General features: G+C 40.6%; 1 protein-coding gene across 1 annotated transcript in view; it reads right to left on the bottom strand.

The window, feature by feature from the left end:
• fkbp16 (FKBP prolyl isomerase 16) overlaps window positions 1-23,353 on the bottom strand; it is a 37,050-nt gene extending 13,697 nt beyond the window's left edge. Inside the window, exons 1-3 of the mRNA XM_014003546.1 lie at window positions 22,509-23,353; window positions 22,134-22,303; window positions 21,140-21,228 (exon numbers count right to left, since the gene is read on the bottom strand). Coding sequence (XP_013859000.1) covers window positions 21,140-21,228; window positions 22,134-22,303; window positions 22,509-22,908 — 659 coding nt within the window. The 5' untranslated portion in view covers window positions 22,909-23,353. The remainder of the gene's footprint in view (window positions 1-21,139; window positions 21,229-22,133; window positions 22,304-22,508) is intronic.
• Window positions 23,354-23,942: the final 589 nt, after the last annotated feature.

Below are 23,942 nucleotides of genomic sequence, written 5' to 3'. Positions count from 1 at the left end.
GTTGTAATGTGACAAAATATGGAAAAGTTCAAGGGGTATGAATACTTTTGCAAACCACTGTAGTTGCTTTGTGGTACAGGCTTGTTCACACAGGAAACACTTGTGGTCATATCAGTTTCAGATTATATTTTGCTATAACTAGTTCCTCTATGGCAGGGGTGTTATACTCATTTTCACAGAGGGCCAAATGAGCATTATAGTTGCTTTCAAAGGGTCCGTTGTAATTAACTTTATAGTTTGTGTTTTACTTTGACTAGAAACACGAAATGCCATGTTCCTCATCTCACTGCTACAACTGAGCATCGCTAATAAACAATAACTGAGCTCAATGTGGCACTTCCCGCATAGAAACAGCATTTTAACAAGTCCTGTTACAAACACTGAAAAATACTGGTACAACTGACTAAACGTGAAATAAACAATACAGAAAAACTATTAAAAGTAAAAGTAAAACGTGTTTTTTTATAGTTTTACTCATAAATGAGTTGTGTTGAGCAGCTGCAGTGTTGAATTCTGAACCCTGCCGCTTTCCAACAGGGAATTCCCACTGGAGGGGTGTTCCAGTTTAATTTCAYGACTTGTAAGTGGGAAATTCCCACTTCCCAGTAAGACAGGACCACAGCAAAAGGAGCCAGTAAAAATGTAGCTAAATGGAGATTTTACACAGTGAATTTTAACTGCTGCTGGCTACTTTTAAAGACCGTGTAAAGTAAAACTAAATTTGTGTTTTGAGTTTGTTACACGACAGAAATACAGTATGTGTTATTAATCACCCATCTAAATTTGACTGATTAAAAGCATTGTTTACTTTATAAAATTAAGTCTCAAAAATAATGTAAAAAAATCATTGGCTCTGTTCTGAAAACACTGGGGGCATGTCAGCTGGAGGCGCTGAAACCACTCCCACGCGCTGAGTGTCACTGTGTCCGAGTCCTGTACTGAGGAGGAGATGTTCGCGAAGGCTGGCAGCCCATTGGAGTTTTCCAGCCCCACTCATTCGCCGGGCGCATTTCCTCCGGGCGGTGCGCCGCGACCGGCCTTGGGTCAGCAAGGAAGGGCTCGGGGGCGAAGGTGGCTTGCGGTCTTGGCCGCGAGCTTTACAGCGACCTCACCGCTTCCCGGGGCCGTGGACTCAGTGCCTCGCTGCGCCCTCTCTCCCCGTGGTCCCCCGCTACCCACCCAACCCGTCTTAAAACACGGATCAAGGAGTCTAATGCATGCGCGGGTCGGAGGGTTCCCCTAAACCCGAATCATGCACTAAATAGCCAACACTTAGAATATTTACAATGTAAGCACAAAGAGCAACTTACTACGTTTATTKKGTGAGGTCAGGTGCAGGAGAGGCGGCGATGTCAGGAGGAGAGTCCGGGAGGGAGGCGGTCGGTAGAGCCTCATGAACAGCACCAAACGACTGTCCATAAATCCCARCTGTGTCTCCAGGTAGTTAGTAAAACTATCTGGAGTAAAATGGGAATTGTTTAGCTCGTTAACAACAACATCTATGCTATTGCTATCTGATGCTATCTGCGATTAGCAASTGAACAGCAACGGTCGAGGCGAAAAAYGTTTTTATACTGCTGGAGCAGTAGGGGGYGGGGCTAAGCCWGGGTYGCRTGACGAAATGCAGCTGCCTTTTAAAGCACGCCCAGAAAATCCTGAAACAAACATATCTTTAAACACAAATTGRTCTATACCTCCAAAATTAWTGTATCTACMGTTGTGAGACTTTTTACTCATTTACAACAATGCAGTTGTGACATTTATAATGTTTAATGAAGAAAATATTAAAATTTACTTTACACGGTCTTTAAACCCAGCACCYCCAACAAGTGGTGGGATGCCATCATTCAGACATTTTGCTCGTAAAATAATCCACATGCATTATTGGAGATGTACTTTATCAATCAAAAAAAAGGAGATGTAGTTTATGGTCAATGTTGGCTTAGCACACGCTTATTTTAGATATTATTACATCTTTGAAACTCTTGCAGGCCACATAACATGTTGTGGTAGGCCACATTTGGCCCGAGGGCCTTCAGTTTAACACACATACTTTATAGTACAATATTCTGATTTCTGTTCAATAACAATTTTTCTTACAGTAGCACAAACAAAACAACACAGTCATCATATCTACAGCATGTAGGAGGACAGGCTGTCTCAGTCAGAAATGTTTTGAAGTGATCCAATTAGAACAGGAATGTTCCACTCCTCCATGTTCATCTGAAAGGTATAATAAGGACAAGTTTGTCTCTGCATCGCTGGGGRAGCATGACTTCACTACAGATGACTTGTGATAGCAGAGGTGACACAACTTAGAACCCATCACTGTTCTTAATAAAAGGAGGTGGGGGAGGAGGGACTCCTATCAGAGAAAAAAAAAAGACACTTTCGACGTCACGTGCTCCATAAATGATGGGAAGGCAAGCCGTGTGTCTAGTCCTGGTTTCTATGGCTACAGCCTCAGATAACACACTAATATAGTGTAATAAATGCGGCGTGCAGCTTGTACGATAACATAAAATCCAAGAGGATTTATGAGGTTGTTTTTCTTTACGGGGAGTAGAAACAGGTTTTGCTGCTGACATTGTTCAGTTGTGTTTTTATTTATTCATTGTTTTGCTTGTTTTGATTCTTGGATGGACACACGGCATCAATAATGCCACGCAAAGCAGCTTAACTATAATCCTGGTGTTGCTGAGACGTCACAGCTGTTTGGTTTTGTTTTTTTCCTTGCCTGCTGGTTAATTTGAAGTAAATCACGYCTCTTATTACTAACACAGATGGATACAATGATCTAAAGCTGTGAGGTCTTTTATTTCCTTCTCCTGGAATGAAAGTTTRCTAATGGGGATCAAGGGAATCGACTGCTTACACTCTGGCTGTCGAGCTCTGCTGAYGTCCTCACATAACCTTCAGCGGATTTCCTGAGGCCTATTAAAATGCACAACAGCTCAGCTCTGGACGACCTGCAGCCAATTTTTGATTTACAGATATGTTTACTCGTCCRGCCTTTTTCAGAGGTACCTGAGATGAACCTATTGTTACGTAGCTTCATTCAAGCAGACTAAGGACACTGTGCCYCGGTAATTGACTGCAGCAGTCCCTAAAAATAAATGAAACTATCTGACGCATCAGAACGTGGATATAGAAAACGTTATTGTGCAAACATGAAACTGTTTTGTTTGCAATCAGTGTTAAACATACAGTCAATCTAGTTGTGTTTAAATAGAAGCATTCTTTAAAACGGACAGTGTTTACATCCATGAATGCGTGGTAGGAGTCCGCTTATTTTCACCAAACAGAAAACTGTCAGGTCGCCTCCTTATCAGGTTGACCTTTTGCTGTGTGTATGTGTCCTGTAAACAACAAATACATAGATCCATCAAGAAAACTGTAGAACAGGATCCACAGTTTGTATCCTACAAATCACAAWAAAGTATTTCTGACTGGTCCAACATTAACATTATTCAGTTTTAATGAGCTCAATCCATTTTCATATCATRGGTAGGGGGTTTTATCCTTATTAGATGAGAGATGAATAAACATTTTTCAGTTTTGAAGTATATTACAGAATTTGAATGTTAATTCTTTTTTTAACATCAACTAAATGGAGAACAGGATGTWGCAGGCATGTCTGGACGGCCTACAGATGATACAAAGCACGATGATATATGATATGATGATGATAATGAACAAACTTTTACCACATGAACAACTTTCCACAAACATTTATTTGATGCCTTTAAGTTTTCTTTAATACCCAAAAGATAAACAAACATAAACAAACAAAATTTATTTAGTTCACTTCCTTGTCTTAGCAGGTTCTGCTAACCATACATGCCTCAACTGCAGCAACACAAACAAACACAACAAAGAAGACGAAAGCATCTGAAAAACAAATGATCTGGTTTTATTCCAATGACTGAACTCCAACAACAGTGTGAGAAATGTTTTATCTTTCAGGCACTACTAGCACCGATTGTTCCGACCGGTCATGTCACTATCAAAATCTAAAGCTGGCACAACTTTGATGCCAGAAATGATTTTAAAAGTGTGTGAGCTACCACAATAAGCAATATCCAGTCACTCTTGGTGCAACAGTTCAGTCTGATCACAGATGGCTGTCAGGTCTGGTTGCTCTGAAACAATGCAGTACTAGAGAAGTGTTACCTCTAACCACCTCATTTTGATGCTGTGCTAATCTTTGTGCACATTCCTGTGAACAAAAAGATTAACTGTAGGGGTTTACGCACTGCACGGCCCGGCCTGGCCCGAGATGGTCCTGGCCCTGCTTGCTTTGCACTGTGTGGAGAGCCGCCTCGAAGTGGGTGTGAACTTCTTACCGGAAAAGCGCAAATTTGGATAGTGACATCACTTGGTTTGCGACTCAACAATGGACGCCGCCACTGAGCTCCTGACTGTTTTGATGTTGTTCATGCAAGTAGTTAAATTACAGACTGTAGTGCAAGAATGGATACATAAACGTAGAGTTAGACAATGAATGGCGATGCRAAATAGAACGGAGATGTAACGAAGGCTGTACCTGGCCATACAGCAACAACAAGCAGCTAGAGCGAGACGACATCGACTGGTACGCTATTAGCTAGCATTATTAGCTTGTTGTTGCATGATGCGGTTATGAAAATAGTTGCTATTTAGTAGATCTTTATGATTTTTAATGACTTGCCAGACTCGTCTGCAAACAAACCAATCAAATGATCAGCAGTACATGAGGTAAAACTGGGCCGATCAGCCTGGCCCGATTGGAACTTCACCTGGCCAGGTTCCAGAAGTCAGGCTGAAGCCGGCCTTAAAAGGAAAATGCAAAAACGACAAACCCGGGTWAGAAGCTGGGCCGGGGCTAGGCGGGCCGTGCTGTGCGTAAACCCTTTGTGTGTTTGTTCAATTGTCTAAATATTGGTTGGTAAAATAGGGCTGTTTCAAAGCACTTTGGGGGCCTTAGGCAAAAGGGACCTGGTGGGCCCTCCACCGATCTCCCCTGAGAGGAATCCTCCCACCCTCCACTTTCTGATAACGGTGTCGTCCCACTTTCCTGCATTGACCACCACTGAATTTAAAGGGATGCTCTCATAGTTTATTGTTGCATTTAAAACATATCCAGTCATTGCCTTGTTTTCCAGTTGCAATGGGCCTGGGATACTGCATAAATTTTTATCAATCTCTCAAAAAGTGTGGTAATTCCTTAGAGTCAACAGCATCACGTTCAAAACACCTCCCAATCATCTAAGATCTTTGTTTGAAACTTGTTTGTTTGAAGCAGCGGGCGATATGCACTCCTTTAAGGAAAGCCACTTTTATTTGCTTTATCATACTTTGCCAACAAATAAGACACTTTAAAGATGTTTTGTTTATTTTTTATAAAGACTGAGACAAAAGATTACAGATAAAAATYTCTTATAGTCAACACTTTCCTAACTTAGTCTCTCTGGTTTCTGTTTCTCAAAAGGAAGAAGCAGACTTGTTTTGCASGTTTATGATCATCTGTGTTAATAAAGCATGCGGCCTGTGTCAGCTGTGAGCACCAACTCTCTGTGTTAAATGAAAGCTTTTCAAACAAAAACATCTTTCCTTTGAATCGCAGGTGACTCCAATGAGTTTTAGTTTCTACCCTATGCAATAATTGGAAATCTTTCAGGTCTGGACTCTTATGTGTGGGTGCAGCTCAACGAGTTTTTCCAGAGGAAATGCTTCAGGGGGGATTCACCATGTGTGAAGAGTAGAAGAGGGCAATCTGTAAAAGCCAGAGGTCATTATCTAATAAATCACTCTCTCACTGTTATCTGTGGAAGACATCTTATCCGGGGATTGACTTGGAAACCTCCGATCAATCAAAACCAAGCAGCAAGACGTCTCTGAGGTGTGTGAAGAGTGATCAAGTGCAATTTCTCATGGGGCCCCAGGGACGGAGGTTTAGTTTCACAGTGGACGAGCTCAATGCAAAGAAATGATGCTCTTTTTCCATCTTTTTACTGAACGCTGAATTTCTGACCGTTTTAGATTTCGCTTTTGAACTTCAAAGCTCTCTGAGGTCCAACAAATCCACATTAAGAAGTTTGTAAATCGGCTCCATAAAAGTTAAAGTTTATCATTTTCTATTGGCGTTTAAACGTGATTTAAATGTCGGCCTTTTCCAGTCAAACTACTATGGTATGAACCAAAAGCATGAGTGTCCATTTAGATTTAACGTCAGAGATTAGGTAAACCGTCGTTTAGCAAAAATTGAGCAACATTACCAGGATTTTTTTTTACCATTACCAGTTGCAACCATTAGCTCCTCGCTGCTTTACGAATGACATTCTGGTTAGAGGAATGAATGTCGTAAAGAGATAGTAATCACAAATTAATTTCCTTTCTAAGCCAAGAGCTGAGACACGGGCATGTGGCTAAACCAGATAAGTGCCACGAGGAAAATGTCACCAACACTGGGATATCATTTTACAAATTAGATGCAGAACAAACGGACGCGGGTTATCGCCCTCGCCGTTTGTTTATTGAACGAAATGAAACTTTTAAGTCACTGCTCGTGGGTACCTGCGCAGCTACGGCTGGCCTTTACACATTTAACACACCTGGCGAGCGCCACGTAACATTGTGTGTCYGTGTCGGCTCTCCTGAGCTGCTGCGCGTGCATCCGTTTGAAACGTCACTGCGATGATTCACCACCAGCCTCCTGTCACACTGAGATCTAAAAGAAATAYGAGCCTCTGTAAGTGTGCGTAATCTTAACCAATAAAAAGATCCGGCTTCCTTTCAGCAGCAGCCAGATCTGCCTCTCTCTCTCTGAGAATCAATAGCAGCATCTAACCCCTGGCTTATTAGTCAGGCTGTCACACAGGAGCAGCCGCCTCTTTGGTTTTTGTGCAGAGGTATGAGAGCTGTTAATAACGCCACACGTCTTAAGGGGACAGGCTTGACTTTACTTAACCCGAATCAATGAAAATGGCAAAGGTCAGTCTCTGAGAGGTCGGCGAGCAAACACACTAAGTGCATTTAAATAGATTTTCATGGTGTTTTTGTTAAAGTACACATGCAATCCCTTGTTTTGTCCTTCACTCTCGGTACAACTAATCCCAGCCGTCAAACTACTGAGATTCTGCCATTTGAGATCTTCTAAATTTCGTGAGTGTCTGGTTTTCATCTCGCACCGAGGACGTCAGCGGCAGTCTGCCGGTCATTAACTCTGAGAGGAATATTTCGAGCGTCCGTGCATGTGTGTGAGCATGAGTTTGCATGCGGCACACGGCCGCAGACGTCTGATGACGGAGCGCTGACGTCTCGGTGCGATGAGTCACGCTCACACACACACACACACACACACATGCAGGTGTCACTTGTCGCTCCGCACAGACCACTCTTCCTCGCTTTCACCCAGACTGGGTCTCGTCACCTCGCATCCCTTCGCAGCAGAGCCACCGCGCCGTTCTAACCACACAACACACACGGAAACTTATTTCCCCCAGATCCACGACTACACAAGGCTTTAAAAGCAAGGCTCAGACCTGCACTCACTCTCTCTTTCTGCATGTGTGTGTGTGTTTATTGTGCGTCACTGTCAGAAACAGCTTGCCCCTCTCCGAAGCCATCTGCTTCCATTCTGCTGTGGTTACAAATGAGCAAAATGAATGAAGCGGCTTTATGAATCGCCTGGCAACCCTATCAGTTTTTACAAGCTGGTCTGCCTCAGATTATGTTGCAGGCAAGTGGGGATTTTTGTGTGTGTTGTTGGAAAAAAAATTGTGGAAAACATCATCACTCACCATCTTTACTGAGAACATTGCATGCAAAATCTACTTATTTTTTAGCTGTTAAATGCATTTTGTTGTGCACTTGGAGTCTCTAGGAGTGCAAAAAAGTTGATGCTTTGTAGATTTCATTAATTTCTATTTGGGTCATATTTTTCAGTTTTCTCTATTTTCTGATGTTTTGAACTATTACGTCACAGTTTTTGCAATAGAACTGCCAAATAAAGTCTGGTGGTCTTCATTCTCCTCTGGCTCTGGGTCAGTTTCTGACTCCAACATGTAAGGCTGGATGGACAGGCAGGTCAGTTTTCCACAACTAGAATAACATGATCAGAATAAGTGTCAATACGCACACCGGATTATCAATCAGCATAAACCAACCCTCTCTAATTCAGACTAAAACAACACTCAGATCGAGTTGAATCAGATCAGAAAATTCCAGTTGGGGTTTACATGACATTTTTATTTTGATTGGCCATTTTTTCCGATTACTTATGTTCACGTAAACATAGTTTGTGTTTAGGAAAAAAATATCTGAAAGAAGCTATGAATACAAATTTAGGTTAGTTTTGCAATGTGCAGACCGGCACAGGCTAGAAAGAGTCCCGTGTGGGGGAGGTTGTCTGACCACATCTGAAGGAGGAAAGTGTTTATAGCTGCTCTGAACAGCCGCCCTTAAAGGCAGCCTGAAACGCTGGTTGTTAAAGGAAGAGCGGARACGCAGTAATTGTTCAGACTGGGACAATACAGCGTTGTCCTCACTGTCACGTAAAAATAAAAACAACATCAGCAGCTGTTTGGAGTTTTGAAGACTTACGTTTTATCGTTATATTCTCTGAATCGGCCTCTGTGGATTTGCTTATCATTAACCACAGCTGATTTAAAAACTGCAGCTGTCACCGGCAGAAAAGAAATGAGCAGGTTCTACTGGACTTATTCTGCCTCAGAGTATCTGCTCTCAGGCCACAAACAGGCTCTGCTGTAGCACCGTGGTTGCACGACAAAGCACAGCTGGATGAGTGTGGATGAGTGGTGTTTCCGGTCGAGTGTGACTTGGCTGACAGCAATTCAGAGCCGATTGCCTTTTTTAACACCAGGCTGGGATGGTTTGATGTCAGAGGTGAGGATGGAACAGCTGATACACACCGAAGCCCCCCAATCTAAATTCTCCATGTCCTCTTTTTAACAACAATTGCATATTGTCCTCTTGCTGACAGTACATTTGTAAGCATCAGCATCCACACCGACCATAACAASGATTAGGGAAACATGATTAAATAGCAACATGCAAATAGACCACAGATAGTAAGCATTAGCCAATTTACTGCTGATAAGACCTCTGTCCTCTTATTCAACTATTTGTTTTTAAATGACACGTATTTGAGAGCTCAGGAGATCACATATGAACTGTATGAACACTGTACATGAACACTTCTTTTATGGCAAAATTCCAACAATTAAAACTCATCTCTAATGTTTTAGTTTTTTTCTATGAAAACTATTACACTAAATGATAAAATGACAAAAAAAAAAAAAACATAAGCAGAAAATCAACAATAGTTGCCACCAATGTGAAGTTACTTTAGATCAGAGGAGCCCAAAGTGGGGCCCACGGGCCAAATTTGGCCCGCCAAGCCATTTGATTTGGCCCACCAGCAGTTGCCAAAGTTACAAGGTTGTAACCTGTTATCCTATGTAGAAACACAGTATTTCCATTGGTCAAATGACTATATAAAAGGGCTGTAGTGATGGTAGTTTTCATTCATGGTGCTGACTTTATCTTTGATTTATTAGGATTAAACATGAAACATGAAATGACAACAAGAAATATTTAGATCGGATTTAACCCCACGTGTAGATTTGCACACTTTATAAGGCCACAAAACTCATATTTTATCAATTTATAAAATGTCCCATGAGCCTTTGCTACTTGAGAGTATGACACTTTATCCAAGTGCACAGACTAAAACAAAAGAGGGCCATTGCACAGCTTAATTGTTAAAAATAAAGGACTTTACTTTAAAAAAAGTATTTGTATTTCATATATTACATTTAGCCCACAGTCCAGGATAGATTTTCATTTTGGCCCTCTTGGGGAAAATGTTTGGGCACCCCTGCTTTAGATCACGTGTCAAACTCAAGGCCGTGGGTTATTACCATCTGGCCCACCAAAGCCCCACCCCCCACCCTCATCAAAAACTAGGGGTGCAATGATACATGTATTTGAATCGAATCGTTCAATACACACTATGCGTCAAACAATACAGATTTTGAAAATTTATTTTATCAAATTGTCTTCTGAAGATGCTGTGTTGAAGGTTCAAAGGATCTACATTTGGCTGCACTGTCGAGCGCCGATCCACTGAGAAACTTGCTGTTTCAGCAGCATTTTATTTAAAAACTACTTTTGAGGTTAAACAAGTGTTCATAATTTATTTCAATAAATTACAAGTTAAGAAGGGCATGGAAATTTCTCTTTTTTCTATCGAAAAAATTTCAAACCGAACGTGAATTTTCTGTATCGATTTCTATCTGTGGCGCAACAGAAACTTAACAAATGATAAGGCTATTAAAATATGAGCATGCTCATAATTAAAGACATAAATGCTGCAGGTCTCACCTTTAATGTCCACTTTGAGGAGCCAACTACCTGCATGCCAGAAATGTTTTTTCAAAGTCTCATCTATGTTTAGCTTCTTGTTTTTGCAGTGAAACTGAAGGACGAGGAGGGAGGGGGTTCAAGGAAAGAACCCACCAAAGTACACAAGCGTCTGAAAAAAGGTTCCTGTGGTGAAAACGCAGCTTACTGTAAGTGACGGGATTGGTTCCTGTTTTCCATAAACCCATRGCTGTTTGTGTTTGTGCTTATTTTTAGCCCAGAGTTGGTATAATCAGAGGTAAAACAGCACAGCTGTGGTGTCAGCTGCTTATTACTCTTGTGCGAGCCTGGACATGTGTGCCGCAAATATTCTGAGATACAATTTGTTTACATAGAATTCTTTGTTTTAATAATAACAAAAAGACCACTTGAACTGAAAGATGTGTCCTTTATTGATGTAGAATAGTAAGTTTAACACGAATAACGAAGCTCTGTGTACAATATTTACGTTGCCGATGGTTCCTGATGAGTTAGTTTGGGTGTGGATGGAACAAGATATTTGCAAAGCATTATTCCATTTATGAAAAGTAGTCTTTGTAGAAGGAACTGAGTTTTTCCCAGAAAGACAACATTTAAATATAAACCAGTTTTTTTTAAAAGTACATTTTACTCATAAAAACCCAGCTTCCCTCCAATTAGTGCAGTTTTCTAAAATATATTACTACCCCCCTGAATTTCAATAAAAGCAGAGAAATAGACTTTTCCACTTAATATSCCCTGACTACAGAAAGCAGAAGTACCTTCAACCGTGGCAGTGCTATGTTACAGCCAAAGCTGCCGATGTGAGAGATAAGCCTGCTGCGAGCCGTGGAGTAAAAAAAGGTAAACATCCAGGGAGATTAGACGAAGGACACGCTCAGTTCAAACAGTCATCTGAGTGGTAAGATACAGCTGCGGAGCAGAATTAGGAGCTATTCAAAGAGCCTGCCCAGATTTAATTCATGTTTGCTTTTGGCTAAACTTCAACTTGTCTGAAAAACTGTCCACAGATGTGGCTGCAGTTGATGCAAACAGAGGAGAACACAATTATTGAGCACTGAGCCTGATCTTATCTGCAAGCGTGCTGCAGCTGTCACTGCTTGTTGGCCTGTTTGGAGTGTGAGGTCTGTCTGGGTGTGGTTTTCCACTCAGCCTACTGGGAAAAAGAAACAGACACACACCAAAAAAAAAAAAAAAAAAAAGTCTACAGTCAAACTTGTTTTGGTCACGTGACCGTGCAGCTAAAAGTTCAACTGCTGGTTTTATTCACTTCTGAGAAAGCAGTAAAACAAGTTCATGCTTCAAACATCTGCTTGTTTTCCTAAGTATTTTTTTTCTAAAGAGGAAGTATCTACAGAGAAAAATAAAACAATTTGGTTTTCTCATTGTGTTTTCCACAGAAGAGCGTTTCAAAGGTCACGTTATTCATTTGACCCAGAGTGAGTCAGACTGCGATCAGCTCAYGCAGGATCTCCATCTATTGTGAGTGGACAGGCTGCTTACGCATGTGGAGACAGGGGAGGGGAGCCGTTGTGCATAAAAAAAAGTGATAAAATTGACAGAGGCCAGTGCAACTGTGTGGTGAGTCATTCTACCTGCACACTGGTTAGAGCCTGTTGCAATGGAAAGCAGAACTGCTCGTTCTTTACWGTGTCGTGACACACGGTGGGAAAAGATGAGAGGGATGGTTTGCAAGAGGAGGAACATGTCATAAACAGAAAAAGCATTATACCTTTTCTGATTTGTCTGGAAAAAGTATGACATAATTTAAGTCAAGATTTGCTCATGTGAGTGAAAGTAAACAGGCTAAATGATATTGGATTGAGTGATGAGGCTATAGTGGGTTTAAAAGCTGATTTTTTTTTAAAACAGTGTTTSTACGATTATAATTCAAGATTTCTGGTGATTTTAAAAAGAGTCCCYCAAGGCTCAGTTTTAGGCAACATTTTATTCTTTACTTTAATGATAACATTTGATCAGCAGAAGTCACCCCAAGAATCCAGACAATTTTGGTATTTCTACTCTAGAGGAGCAGTTCTCAGTTCCGGTTCTCGTGACCCACTACCCTGCATGTTTTAGTTGTTTCCCTGCTTTGGCACACCTGATTCAAATRAACAAGTGATTGGCAGGCTTCTGCAGAACTTAGACATGCTGAAGAGCATGCAGGGAAACAACTAAAGCATGCAGGGCAGTGGGTCATAAGGACCGGAATTGAGAACCACCGAGGGAGATGCTATTGAAAGTGAATCAACCTTCAAGTATTTTGGATATTTGGCTAAATGAACTTCTTTCTTTTGAAGTGCATTTTGTGCATTTATTTTTAAAAAAATGAAGGTTAAATTAGGCTTTTTTTATTCTAAGAGAGACTATTTTGAGTCTTTGCCTAAAATGAAGGAGTTTAAGTACCTGGGTCTTGTTCACAAGTGATGGTAGGATGGAGCAAGAGAAGGATCGATACATCTGAGCCTTGTTCTCAGTAATGAGGGTGTTGCTCCAGTCGAAAGGCAAAGCTCTCAATTTACTGGTCTGTCTATGTTGCAACTCCCACCAAGGGTCATGAGGAGACATGGATCATGACAGAAAGAACAAGATCCTGGATACAAGCTTCCTCCAGCCTTTAGGGTGAGGAGCTCTGTCATCAGGGAGAGCTTGGAGTAGAGCTGCTGCTCCTCCACATCAAAAGGAGTCAGTTTARGTGGCTCAACTGATTAGGATGCCTCCTGGATCCCTTCCTTTAGAGGTGTTCTGGGCACACCCCACTGGTAGAAGGCCCCAGGAAAGACCCTGAAATCGCTGGAGGGATWATGTATCCTCGCTGTCCTGGGAATGCCTCAGTGTCCCCCAGGATGAACTGAGGAGAAGGACATCTGGGTTTCTCTCCAAGTTAATTATGGTGACATCATTTATATACATGCTGTTTCCTTTAGACTGTTGTTTCTGTATATCATATTTCTTTTTTTTTTCATTATAAATTCATTGTACAGTACATATTATTGTGTACTTTATAATCTGGTTTACTGTCCTTTAAGCCTAAGAAGACAACACCATTATTATATTTATATGTACGTTATTATACCAGATAAACTCCTCTCCTATCTGTACATTTTAAATATTTCATAAACTTGTTATAAGTTATGGTCCTCAAGTTGGCTCCTCCTTTTTCGTGAATGTGGTAGAACTATGTTTTCTTATTTTGCACCTTGGCCATGGACATATCTCCAAACCACACTAATGTTTTTGTCTCTTTGGGAGAGTTTAAAGCTCCTATAACATCTTCTGTATCTGCASAAAGCTATTTTTAAACAAATTTCTAACTTACTTTAAGGTGATGGTGTTTTTTTTATCCTCGTTAATATATTTTTCTGTTAATTTTAATTTTTAGCTTGTATTTTTGTAATGGCGTGCCCTCTGGAGCAGGTCTAACTTGAAGAAGAGATGCTAATTTTACAGAATTTCTTGGTTAAAGAATAAATTAATATGACACTGAGCAGATACGACAGTCCAAAAACATCTGGTACTTACACCACAACTGTGTCCTCACGTGGGTAAATATCACCAAACTCCCTGTTTTTAAACATGTTTGCATTTTGAAATCAGCAGCGTGACATGGAGCACTGCWGTTTCTGAAGAGGCGTGTCCGTTCCTACCACTAACGAAAAAATAAATATATACCAAACAAAATCTAGCCACTTTCTAGCACAATATTCCCCCTTGGAGATAAATTCTAACCTTAAAACTTGGCCATGACATCAAGAAGGTCAAAGTGTTGCAGAGTGGACCAACGGTCAGCTCTCTCTTTTCACACATCTGTTGATATTTTTGACTTTTTTCACTGCTGACTCAAATGCACAATAACAATTCCCRTCTGCTCCATCTCCTGTATGTAACCTCACAAACAACAGCTATGAGCTGCAAAAGCACAGCAATCCTTCTCTAAACAGGTTTTGTGAAAGCAGCTTATCTGTTTTCTGAGGTGGAGCTGAAGMGAGACAGTGAGGCCTATTGTGTAACACATCTGACATTTCTCATGTGTTTCATAAGAGACAGAATGCATCTATCCCTTTGAACTGTTTATTATAAAGTTATTAATAGCTCTGASACTTTTATCCGAGTTAGAAGTGCTCATAGACTTGTAATTCATTAGGAATCCCAATCAGCAGCTGAATCATCGTTATTTCCTCCTTTAGACCGACTGTAATTAACGTTTGTGTTCACCTTGACTTTGACGACGATACGGGAAATGTTAGCTTGTTTACACATTGCATGCTTCCTCCTTCTTTCTTTTCTGCGAAAGGTTGTTGTTTTCAAGCTAAGAAGCTTCATCTGTTTCCTGCTGGCTGATAACAGATAACTTTGCTATTTGTTCTATGAACCTACTGCTCTTCCCTTTTTTTCCTGTAAGAAATCTCATATGTTTCAGACTGGGGGGACAGGGGTGTGTGTGTACAACCTCTTAAAGAAATTCATCAAAAAGCACTGTCTTAAAGGTGTAATATTACGTGCTTTCCAAGCCTATATTTCAATTTTATACTAAAATAAAGTAACTATGTCATATTTTTAGCTTATGAAAGAGCTATATCTTTGTAAAAAAATCCCCAAAACAATTTACTTCTCATCTTGACAGTTTCTAAACGCTTTGAAATAGGTCTCTGTCTCTTTAAGAAAATCCAACCACTTCGGTCATGCCTATTTCAGCACKTCATCACAACAGTTTCATGCCGCCGCTTTCAACTGGTATTAGGATTGCTTTTGTAGTTATAACAACTGTTGTTTCTTTACCTGTGTCACTACTGTCTAAGAGCAGATGTGCAGCTTCTCAGGATGTTTGCTAATTGTTGCTGCCATAGCCTGCCGGAGTCGCGGAGCGGGTGRGAGGAGGGGGCGGGGGGCTCTGCCATGAGGAAGTTCGGCTTAAAGACACATCCCGGAGGCGTTTCTGGTCCCAAAAGGCGTTTCTGGTCCCCACCTGTCGTTTTGTTCCTCAGCATGGCTTCCTAAAAACGCTGCAGGATTTCTCAAACATGCATGAATGAGTCAAAGCAAGGCTTTGGGCATGTTTTTTTTATGAGAGTGTAACATTATAACATGATATAAAACAAAAAAAGTTGATTTTACATGATATTGCCCCTTTAAGATGTTTCTCGTATCAAAACAGCACATCATCCCTCAGTCTGTGCTCAGTGAGTACAGCTGAAAGTATTCCTGTGAATAAAAAGTGTCACAGACTGGATGGCTCCTGATTTACAGGGTTTTCTGCTGTCATGTTRCAAGAAAAGAGAGGTTCCCATCGCCTCCTGTTCAAACATCTGGGCGTGGATGTCTGAGAACCGACACACAATCGTACGGAACTTTCTCATAAAGTCAAGCTTTTACTCAACTTACTCCACCCCGCTGTGAGGTCAGATATGTGAGTCTGTTGTGATCAAGTCTCTGGCAGGCATCAAGTCCACCTCCCCCAGGTCAGAGGGAGATTCTTCTCCCCCCGCACACACCCCTGCTGCAGAATAGACCTGTTTGTTTTTCTTCCTTTAGAAACTGACATTGAAAACCATCTGGTAAGTCTCCAGTGTTTCCACTCTTTCATTACTGGCTTTTTGTACAGTAAGTGCCCATCTACTTGACTGTTGTAGTTTAGAGTCTCTAAGCTATTTAGATTTAAATGGTGGGTCCTTTACTGCACTGGCAACTAAAGCAGAACATTTGGAAAGCTGAAGTTGAACAAAAAGTGGCTTTTATTGGTATGCAAACCAACATCTTTTTATAGAAGTCTATATTTAGCTCTGATATGTTTTTATAAAATCATAATGGACAATCTTATCATCCCGTCATGTAAGTGTGTGAAACTGATAACCTTAAGGCAACTATTTTGAGATTTTACATCATATTAATAACCCCTGTAAGTTACAGCAAAGTGATAAAATACCTAGAGCTGCATACTACACATGCTGAGACCAACAAGCTGATGTCAATCACAGCTGCAGCGATGCAGAAGCAACACCCCGACCCATCAGGAGTGGCGTCCCCCCCCAATAGAGAAGAAGGCTGAACGCCAAGATAAAGGAAACATAACGAAACATTAGCCAACTGTCTGAGCAACAGAACAATGTGATGAAAAAAGGTCTTCCTGAGAAATACCATCAATATCTTGAGGGTGTAGAAAACAAGACCCAGAGCTCCGGCTGCCCACCTGAAAAAATACACCAAAGACGGCAGAGACAAGGAGAAGCAACAGGATGACTGATCTGAAGGTTATTATTCATGTTAGCGCTGTAGAGGAAATAAGCTGGAATGCAGAACTAAAATCCAAGCATTCTTTGAAGAAATGCACATCACTCACCACCTTTCTTGTCAGAGTTTTAAACAAAATTGTCAAATTAAAAAAAGACAGAGTTACAGTATACCCATTTTGATCAAACCTTGAACATAACTTTGTGTGCATTCAAACAAAGATCTTGCATCTGACTAGAATATGTGTTGGGGATGACTCAGCTACTAATACACAAAACTGACTGAGTTTGAGCCAATTTTGTGTTTTGTAAGGTCAATTGGCTGTGGCAGCCATCTTGAACTGAGCTAGGGGTGTAACAATACATCCAGATTAATACGTTGAAAGATAAAAAAAAAAACTGCTTCAAGGCAAAACAAAAACATTGATCATTTCGTTATCACCTGCCAGATGTGGATCAATATTATATGCCTATTTAACACAATCATTTAATGATTGTGTATATCCATTGCAGACTTGTGAATTGAATTGAATCAAAATTGTACCATGATAGAACTTGTGGCTAAAGCTTTTCCTCTGATTTCATCCCTCAGATTGCTGTGCGGTTCTGGATCAGAGTTCAGTGAAATTATCAATATTCTATTGGGCATATTTTCTTTTGAAAGTGATCAAGTGTTTGTTACAGTTTATATTGTTACTGATTTATTGCCCAGACTTAATCTGTCCTGTAGATCAGTGGTTCCCATCCTTTTTAGACTTGTGTGCTCCCTGAGCCATTTTGTCTTACAACTAGTACCCCCTCTGTCAAACGTAATGATGATTCTCCGAAACTATATTGTACAACAGCTGATTATTAAATGAAAATTATTTATTTAATCCCCTAGAACGTTTAATTCTCAGGCATTTTATTCTTTTCAATTCGAAATAAGCATAAAGATAAAAATGTTGCCTTGAAAGTGAATAAGTAATTAAATAAATAAACCATGTAATGGCAGGTGCAGGAAGCAGCAGCGTCCAAAATACATTAAATACCCCAGATGAGCAAATTCTGTGAGATACTTCATTTTATACAGGATTCCATTTCGTGTCAGTTTCATGATTCCGTTTGCATTTTGTAATATTGCGGAAATCATAGGGCCCTACATATCTCTGGCCTTTTTTTATTAAATTTTTTTTTTGCACAACTGGGAAATTTTTCCACGTACTCCCTGTATTATACTTGCGTACCTCTGTTTGGGAGTCACTGCTGTAGATTATGAGATATACTGGCAACACACTGTAGATGTTCACAAATAGAGGAAACGTGCAGGCTTTTATCAAATTTATACATTTTATCTATGACTTGTTCCTTTGCCAGTTTATTTTTCTCAGACAAAACTAAAGATTGCTTGTCACAGGCTGATGAGGCAGTCTGGTCCCTGAATGTGTCACAAATGTTAATGAGACGCCTGGTCAGACATCAACAAGTGTTCTGAAAGCCAGCCGACAGCAGGGACGTGGCGTGTCTCTAAGTGAATATGGCAGCTCTGTTCCCCAAAGATTTCATGTATTCCTCTTTTCCAAAGATCTGAGCATCATGGAGTCTTTTAACACACCTCGTCTTTACAACTTGGAAAGTTTTAAAGGAGACCAATTATGGGTCCTAGAAATTTTTATGGTATGTCTGTGGGCTATCCAGACCATGTTCATTCAATTTAATGCACAAAATAATTCTCAGATAATAAAATTTYCCATTTTCTAATTTTGCCTGCCCTGACTTCTGTTCAGAAGCGCTGTTTATGTTAATGAGCTCTGTTGGTAACGCCCTCCAAAAATCTGTTGACTTTAACTCCGCCCTCCAAAGCCAGCGTTTACATTAGCATGGCTAATAATGGCAGAAGCTCCGTTGTACAACCATATGAGACCCTGTGAGACCCAGAGGCAGAGTCGTGGTCGCAGCTTCTTTCTTTTTTTTTCTCTCCCTCCTCTGCTCTGCGCTCACTCTGCATGCTGTTACCAGAGCAGGGAGCAGCAGCGGTCAAAATACCTCAGAAACTCGAACAAATGGGCTTTAACAAGGCTTTAATAAGCTAAATAATAGAGGTACATGAGAAAAYGTGTTCATAACGAACAAAATAAATAAATAATTAAATTGTGTCCGTGCTGCTCTCAAAACCTGGTCTCCCACTCTCTGGTCTAACACTCTACCATTACCCTATTGGAGACTTGCTGTGAAGTGAGCTGTGCATTGCATAACAATACCATGATGGCTTTTTATACTGAGGAGGTGGAGCTTCACCCGGGGGTTGCTAAGTAAGGGGCTGAACGCAGGTTCAGGTGGGTTGTCAAATGGCTTGTGACATCACAAAATGACGGAAGTATAAAACTTGTCGTTAAAATACATTAAAAATACTTTTACTTACAGTAAATATGCCCCTGGGTGCATTTTTTGGTCCTAGGACTGTTTTTTAAGAAGTACATACCCAAAGTTGAGTAAAAAAAACCTTTAAAAAGTGAATTTTGCATAATAGTTCCCCTTTAAATATCCGCCCAGAATATTGATGCTCCGTAAACTTGGTTCAGTCCAGCGCATTAGCTGCAAACAGTCCACTAAAGGCTCCTAACTCCTGTGAGTGTCTCATCCTCCTTGCATGGGCCTTTTTCATGGAGCCGTGGCCCTGATCACATCAGACAGCGCCCTCACTCAGACATATACACCACTCCACAGCGTTACGTTCAATCACACTGTCTGAGCAGCTTTCAGCGCTCTGAAGTGCACTCCACAGTGGAGTTTGCAGCATGAGGATTGACAATCAGTGCATCTGCTAGAGAACAGAGAGGGGGTTAATGAGATTTCCCCTCCTGGTCTCTTAGTCATTTTTTTAACCACAGACACGTCGAGTTTAATAATCTATGCTTGAACATGACATCTGTTGTGGCTTGTTACTTTTTGCAACTCAAAAGATCAAATGCTTTTATCAGAGTTTCTGATATGGTTTTACTGGGTAGTTTTTTGCTGATGCACAGCAGCTTTCTGCACCACTGAAGGAAATGCTATTTGACTAACAACCAATTTAGAAGTCACGAAGAAGAAAATGCTGTGTGTTGTTATGCATTTGACCCAACATACATGAGATACACACAAGTGGAGCAGCTATTTAAGAACCCAGGGAGTAGTTAGGGAATAGGTGCGACAAATGGGCATAAATCAAACTTGTGATTTTCCAGTCCCAAGACAGCTGTAACATTTATTAACATTGACTTATTTTCCCCCTCCAACTAAACTTACCCATAGTCTTTAAAACTACTGTATGCATAAAGGTTTACCAAAAATAGTTTAAAATCGGAATAACAGATTTAAAATAAACTGCGCAGGAGCTGGCGTGAAGCTCTGATTTTCCACCTTGCTGTTCAAATAAGTTTGACTCGGCAGCACACAGCCCTAATCAGTGGCATCAAAACAATCATTAACCAGCCTCCTGCCGCCTCCCTCTCAGCACACAACTCAGGACGAGACTGCAGACAACAACTCCTCGTCCTCACCTCTCAYGCCCCGGGTTCCTCACCGAGCTCAAAAATACAAACAGAACCCGCTGTGTGGCATTTAGAACAGGCAGAAACACAGCTTCAAACTGTAACCAAAAACATGCTCATAGCACAAAATGTTCAGAACAGCCGATTTTTTATGTTGTTGTCAATGATCTCCTGTTTTACTCCTGAGGCGGACCATGAACTTCTCTGCTGTTTGTATATTTTTCATGCTTTTACACAACTTCTCTATAAGTAGGACTGTGGGATCTACATGGGTTAAAATGCAAGTAAATGCTTTATTTTAGAGTTTTATCCACATATTTTGTGCTTCAGCTGACACTTTGCACACCTGACTTCAGAACAAGTGTTGGAAACTAATCATGCTGACAAAGACTGAACAGCAAAGTTGATAAAACTTTAGTTTTACAGTTTATGAAATCCGTACACAAAGACCAATTTTTCTCACATTTTTAAACTTAAATAAAATCACATGAACAAAATTTGACAGTGAAATATAGCTACGTAATTTAATTCATCACTGTACTGCATTATTTAGCTTAAACGTTCTATTTTTCATTCTTCCGTGGTTATCGAGAGCAAACAGTAAAACAGTAAACAACAGGTTTTCAGCAGCAAAGCACCAATCTCCTCTGTGTTTATACTGGTTCCCTAACTGTGCAAAGGTTATAAACCCAAGCTATTGGATGTAATGTGAGCACTGCTCTCCCATAGGTTAGGAGGTTACAAAAGCACCACCGATAGGCTGCGTCTGAATGGTGTCAGGAGGAAGCCATCTGCTCCTGTTTATGGTCCATTAACCCTGCTACCCCTGGATACTCAGACTGCCCCCACAGCAACAGGTTCAAGAGGCCAAAGATGAGATTTAGATGTTGCTAGTATCAAAGAAAAGATGACTGCTCACTGCATGTTTTAGGCTTTAGTGCGTTTCGCCCATGTTTTCACAGTTAGGTTACGGATAAGTGACTGGAAAGTCCTTACCTTCCCAGAAGTTGGTAGGCATACTGAGAGTCCGCCAGCAGTAATGCGATCTCACCCTTCTGCATGGACATGACACACTCCTCCAGAGCCTACAGTGTCAAGAAACACACTTCTTGGAACACTCACTGGACAAGTTCCACAGGCAGCTTATTGCATCGTTGAACAAAAAAACACATTTGAATTTAACTTTGTGAGATAAATTTCATTAAATTGGCTGAAGTATTAGATAATATACTGATGGTTTTTTGTAAGGTCTTAGGTGGGACTCTCAGTCCACATTTTTAGTAAAAAAAACAGTATAACACTAAAAAAATTACATGGACATTACAACGTTACATGAAGGAGTAATGTTTTAACTTATAAGGTCTTTTTTAAGCTCAAGATTATTGCACATTGATTTTGAAAACAGCTCAAAGCATAGAGATTTAATAAGATTCGCAAAGTGTGCAAACATTTTTTAAGCTTTTTGGTCTACACTTCCAACCCAACACGACATCATCGTGAAGAATTGCTGTTTTTTCAAGGAGTAAAGGCAATAAGTATAAAGTGATATGCACCATTATTGAAACTGAATCAAATCAAGCTGCACTGTATTGAGAATCATATTGTATCGTTAGCTCTGTATCGAATGGCCATGTCCTAGGAGCTTTGCATTATTTGTAATTGTCTCATTTTGGGCTATAAAGAGGTAAACAGCTGCAGTATTCATCTTAGCGTGATTTGTAATCTTTGGTGAGTAGTTCCAAACTTCCTCAGCATCAACTTGCCCTTGTTGTTTTGTGGGGATTAGAAAATCAAAAGGGCGATCATCACTCTAATGTTAGCACTGCGAGCTTTCTGCTAACATTTAATATTTCCAGGCCCACAACGTCACTAATGGGTGTGTAGTTTGGTTGACCCATTTCTGTTCGTCAGTGTGAGATGATACGTCAACCAAAGGAAATTTAAAAAAAAGAAACACAATAATGCTGAAGATCCTGTTAAAAAGTATCACCTGAATAACATCGCTCTCTCCAATCACAAAGACTAGCTTGCAGTCCTTCTCCACCACAGTGCGATCCTCGAGAACGCCTTGCAGCCTCACGGTGACCTCCTGACCCCAAGATGGCAGCGGGACTTGTGCATCACCAGGTTCGAGCACTTTTTTCCTCAATAACCGGTCCTCTGCATTGGGGTGGAGGAAAAAATGCTAACTGTACGTACGCATTGAAGCAGCAACAGAGCCAATAATTCCATGACATGATGGTCTATTTTAGTCTTTTTATTATTGTGATTTCAGCTAAACTATAATTGAGAGGATTATTGATATTTTCAGGGTTAACCTGCTGAAGTCAACATTAACGTTCGTACAGGAAACTTGTTCTCTCACCTGTGATGTTCTTCCAATCTTCAGCTGCAAACAGCTCCTCAAAGGAAGTAGTCGTCCACTCCTTTATGGCATATTCTGGGAAGAGAATCTCTGCCGAGCTGTCCCACTCCGACACGTCATCTTCAGTCGAAGGGTCTTGAAACCGCACCATCTTCCAGCTGTTTGTTTCCTTCGGTTTCCTTCGCTCCTTGCATTCTGTCTTTCTGCCCTCCTGCTCAGAATGAGCTGAGCTTTTTATCTCAGTGCCTTTGCTTTGCTCTGCACAAACATTAGCATCGAGCTGCTCTTTCCCACAAGGTTTCTCGCCTGGCAGCTCGTTCAAAGAGTCACCATCAGAAAGTTTAGAAGTGGTCTCTCTTACCTCGGGTTCTACACGGTCCTCTGTGCAACATGTCTCCATTTCTCTACAGAGCCTTGAACACCATCTGCCTTAGTCCCCAAAAACAGATGATCCTCTTTGCTCAGCTGATTCACTGAGACACAAGTAAGTTGTTCTCCCTCACACACCTACACTTTGTTTCAACAAAAGAACATCATCACAATGTCACATTTCCAGTAATCCACGCTGTGCTTCAGTAAATCCATCGCAGAATGCATCCCTAAATTAAACCTTCATCTTTAACTTTTGAAACAAGGTTCCACCTGCAGCTGTGCAAAACCCACCGTCGCACTTTGACCCCTTCTCCTAACAGCCTCTATCCATCTTTGTCGACTTCATTCAGCAATGCAACGGCAACCAAAAAAGGATCAATGTAAAGAAGCTGTGCAGCACAAACGAAGCGCTCGCAGCCATCAGGGTTGTGCAGTGGTAATCTACAGGATTAGAGGGGGGGGGGGGGAGGGCATAATCTGCCAGAACGTCTGTAAGCTTCTTAATGACTTCACTGTCCTGCTGAATAACACTGTTTCCATGTGTGCAATATTATGATATCTGCCACTAAGATCAATGGAGAGAGGTGTTTTAAGTTAGTTTACTTGGAGCCACACTGGGAGGTATTTATTTTCTCTTTTTAGGAAGGATCACACGACTCATTAAGCTACAGCAGCTGAACGGCTGTAGTGAAAACACAATAACACTAGCATTTCAACATTTCTAGTACACTTTTAATTTGTCTTTTAAAACTATAAGGAATTATTTTTTTAATTAAGCAACTTTAATTAGTTCTTGACAGTGTAATTAAATGTGTATTTAATCAGTTTTTTGAACAGTGCACATTATTTTTCACTTCAGTACAACTCAGAATACAACAAAGATGAACACTAGTTACTTGTTTTTCTCTAAACATGTTATTGCAATTTCTTAAAAGAAGACTGTCATAGCTGACTTGTTTCTTCAGGTTTACAGGTGCTGGTCATAAAATTAGAATATCATGAAAAAGTAGATTTATTTCAGTAATTCCATTTAAAAAGTGAAACTTGTATATTATATTCATA

Source organism: Austrofundulus limnaeus, unplaced genomic scaffold (assembly GCF_001266775.1).
Source record: "Austrofundulus limnaeus strain Quisiro unplaced genomic scaffold, Austrofundulus_limnaeus-1.0 Scaffold19, whole genome shotgun sequence".
In the NCBI taxonomy this organism is placed as follows: Eukaryota; Metazoa; Chordata; class Actinopteri; order Cyprinodontiformes; family Rivulidae; genus Austrofundulus; species Austrofundulus limnaeus.
This window is presented reverse-complemented; position numbering and strand designations above follow the sequence as displayed.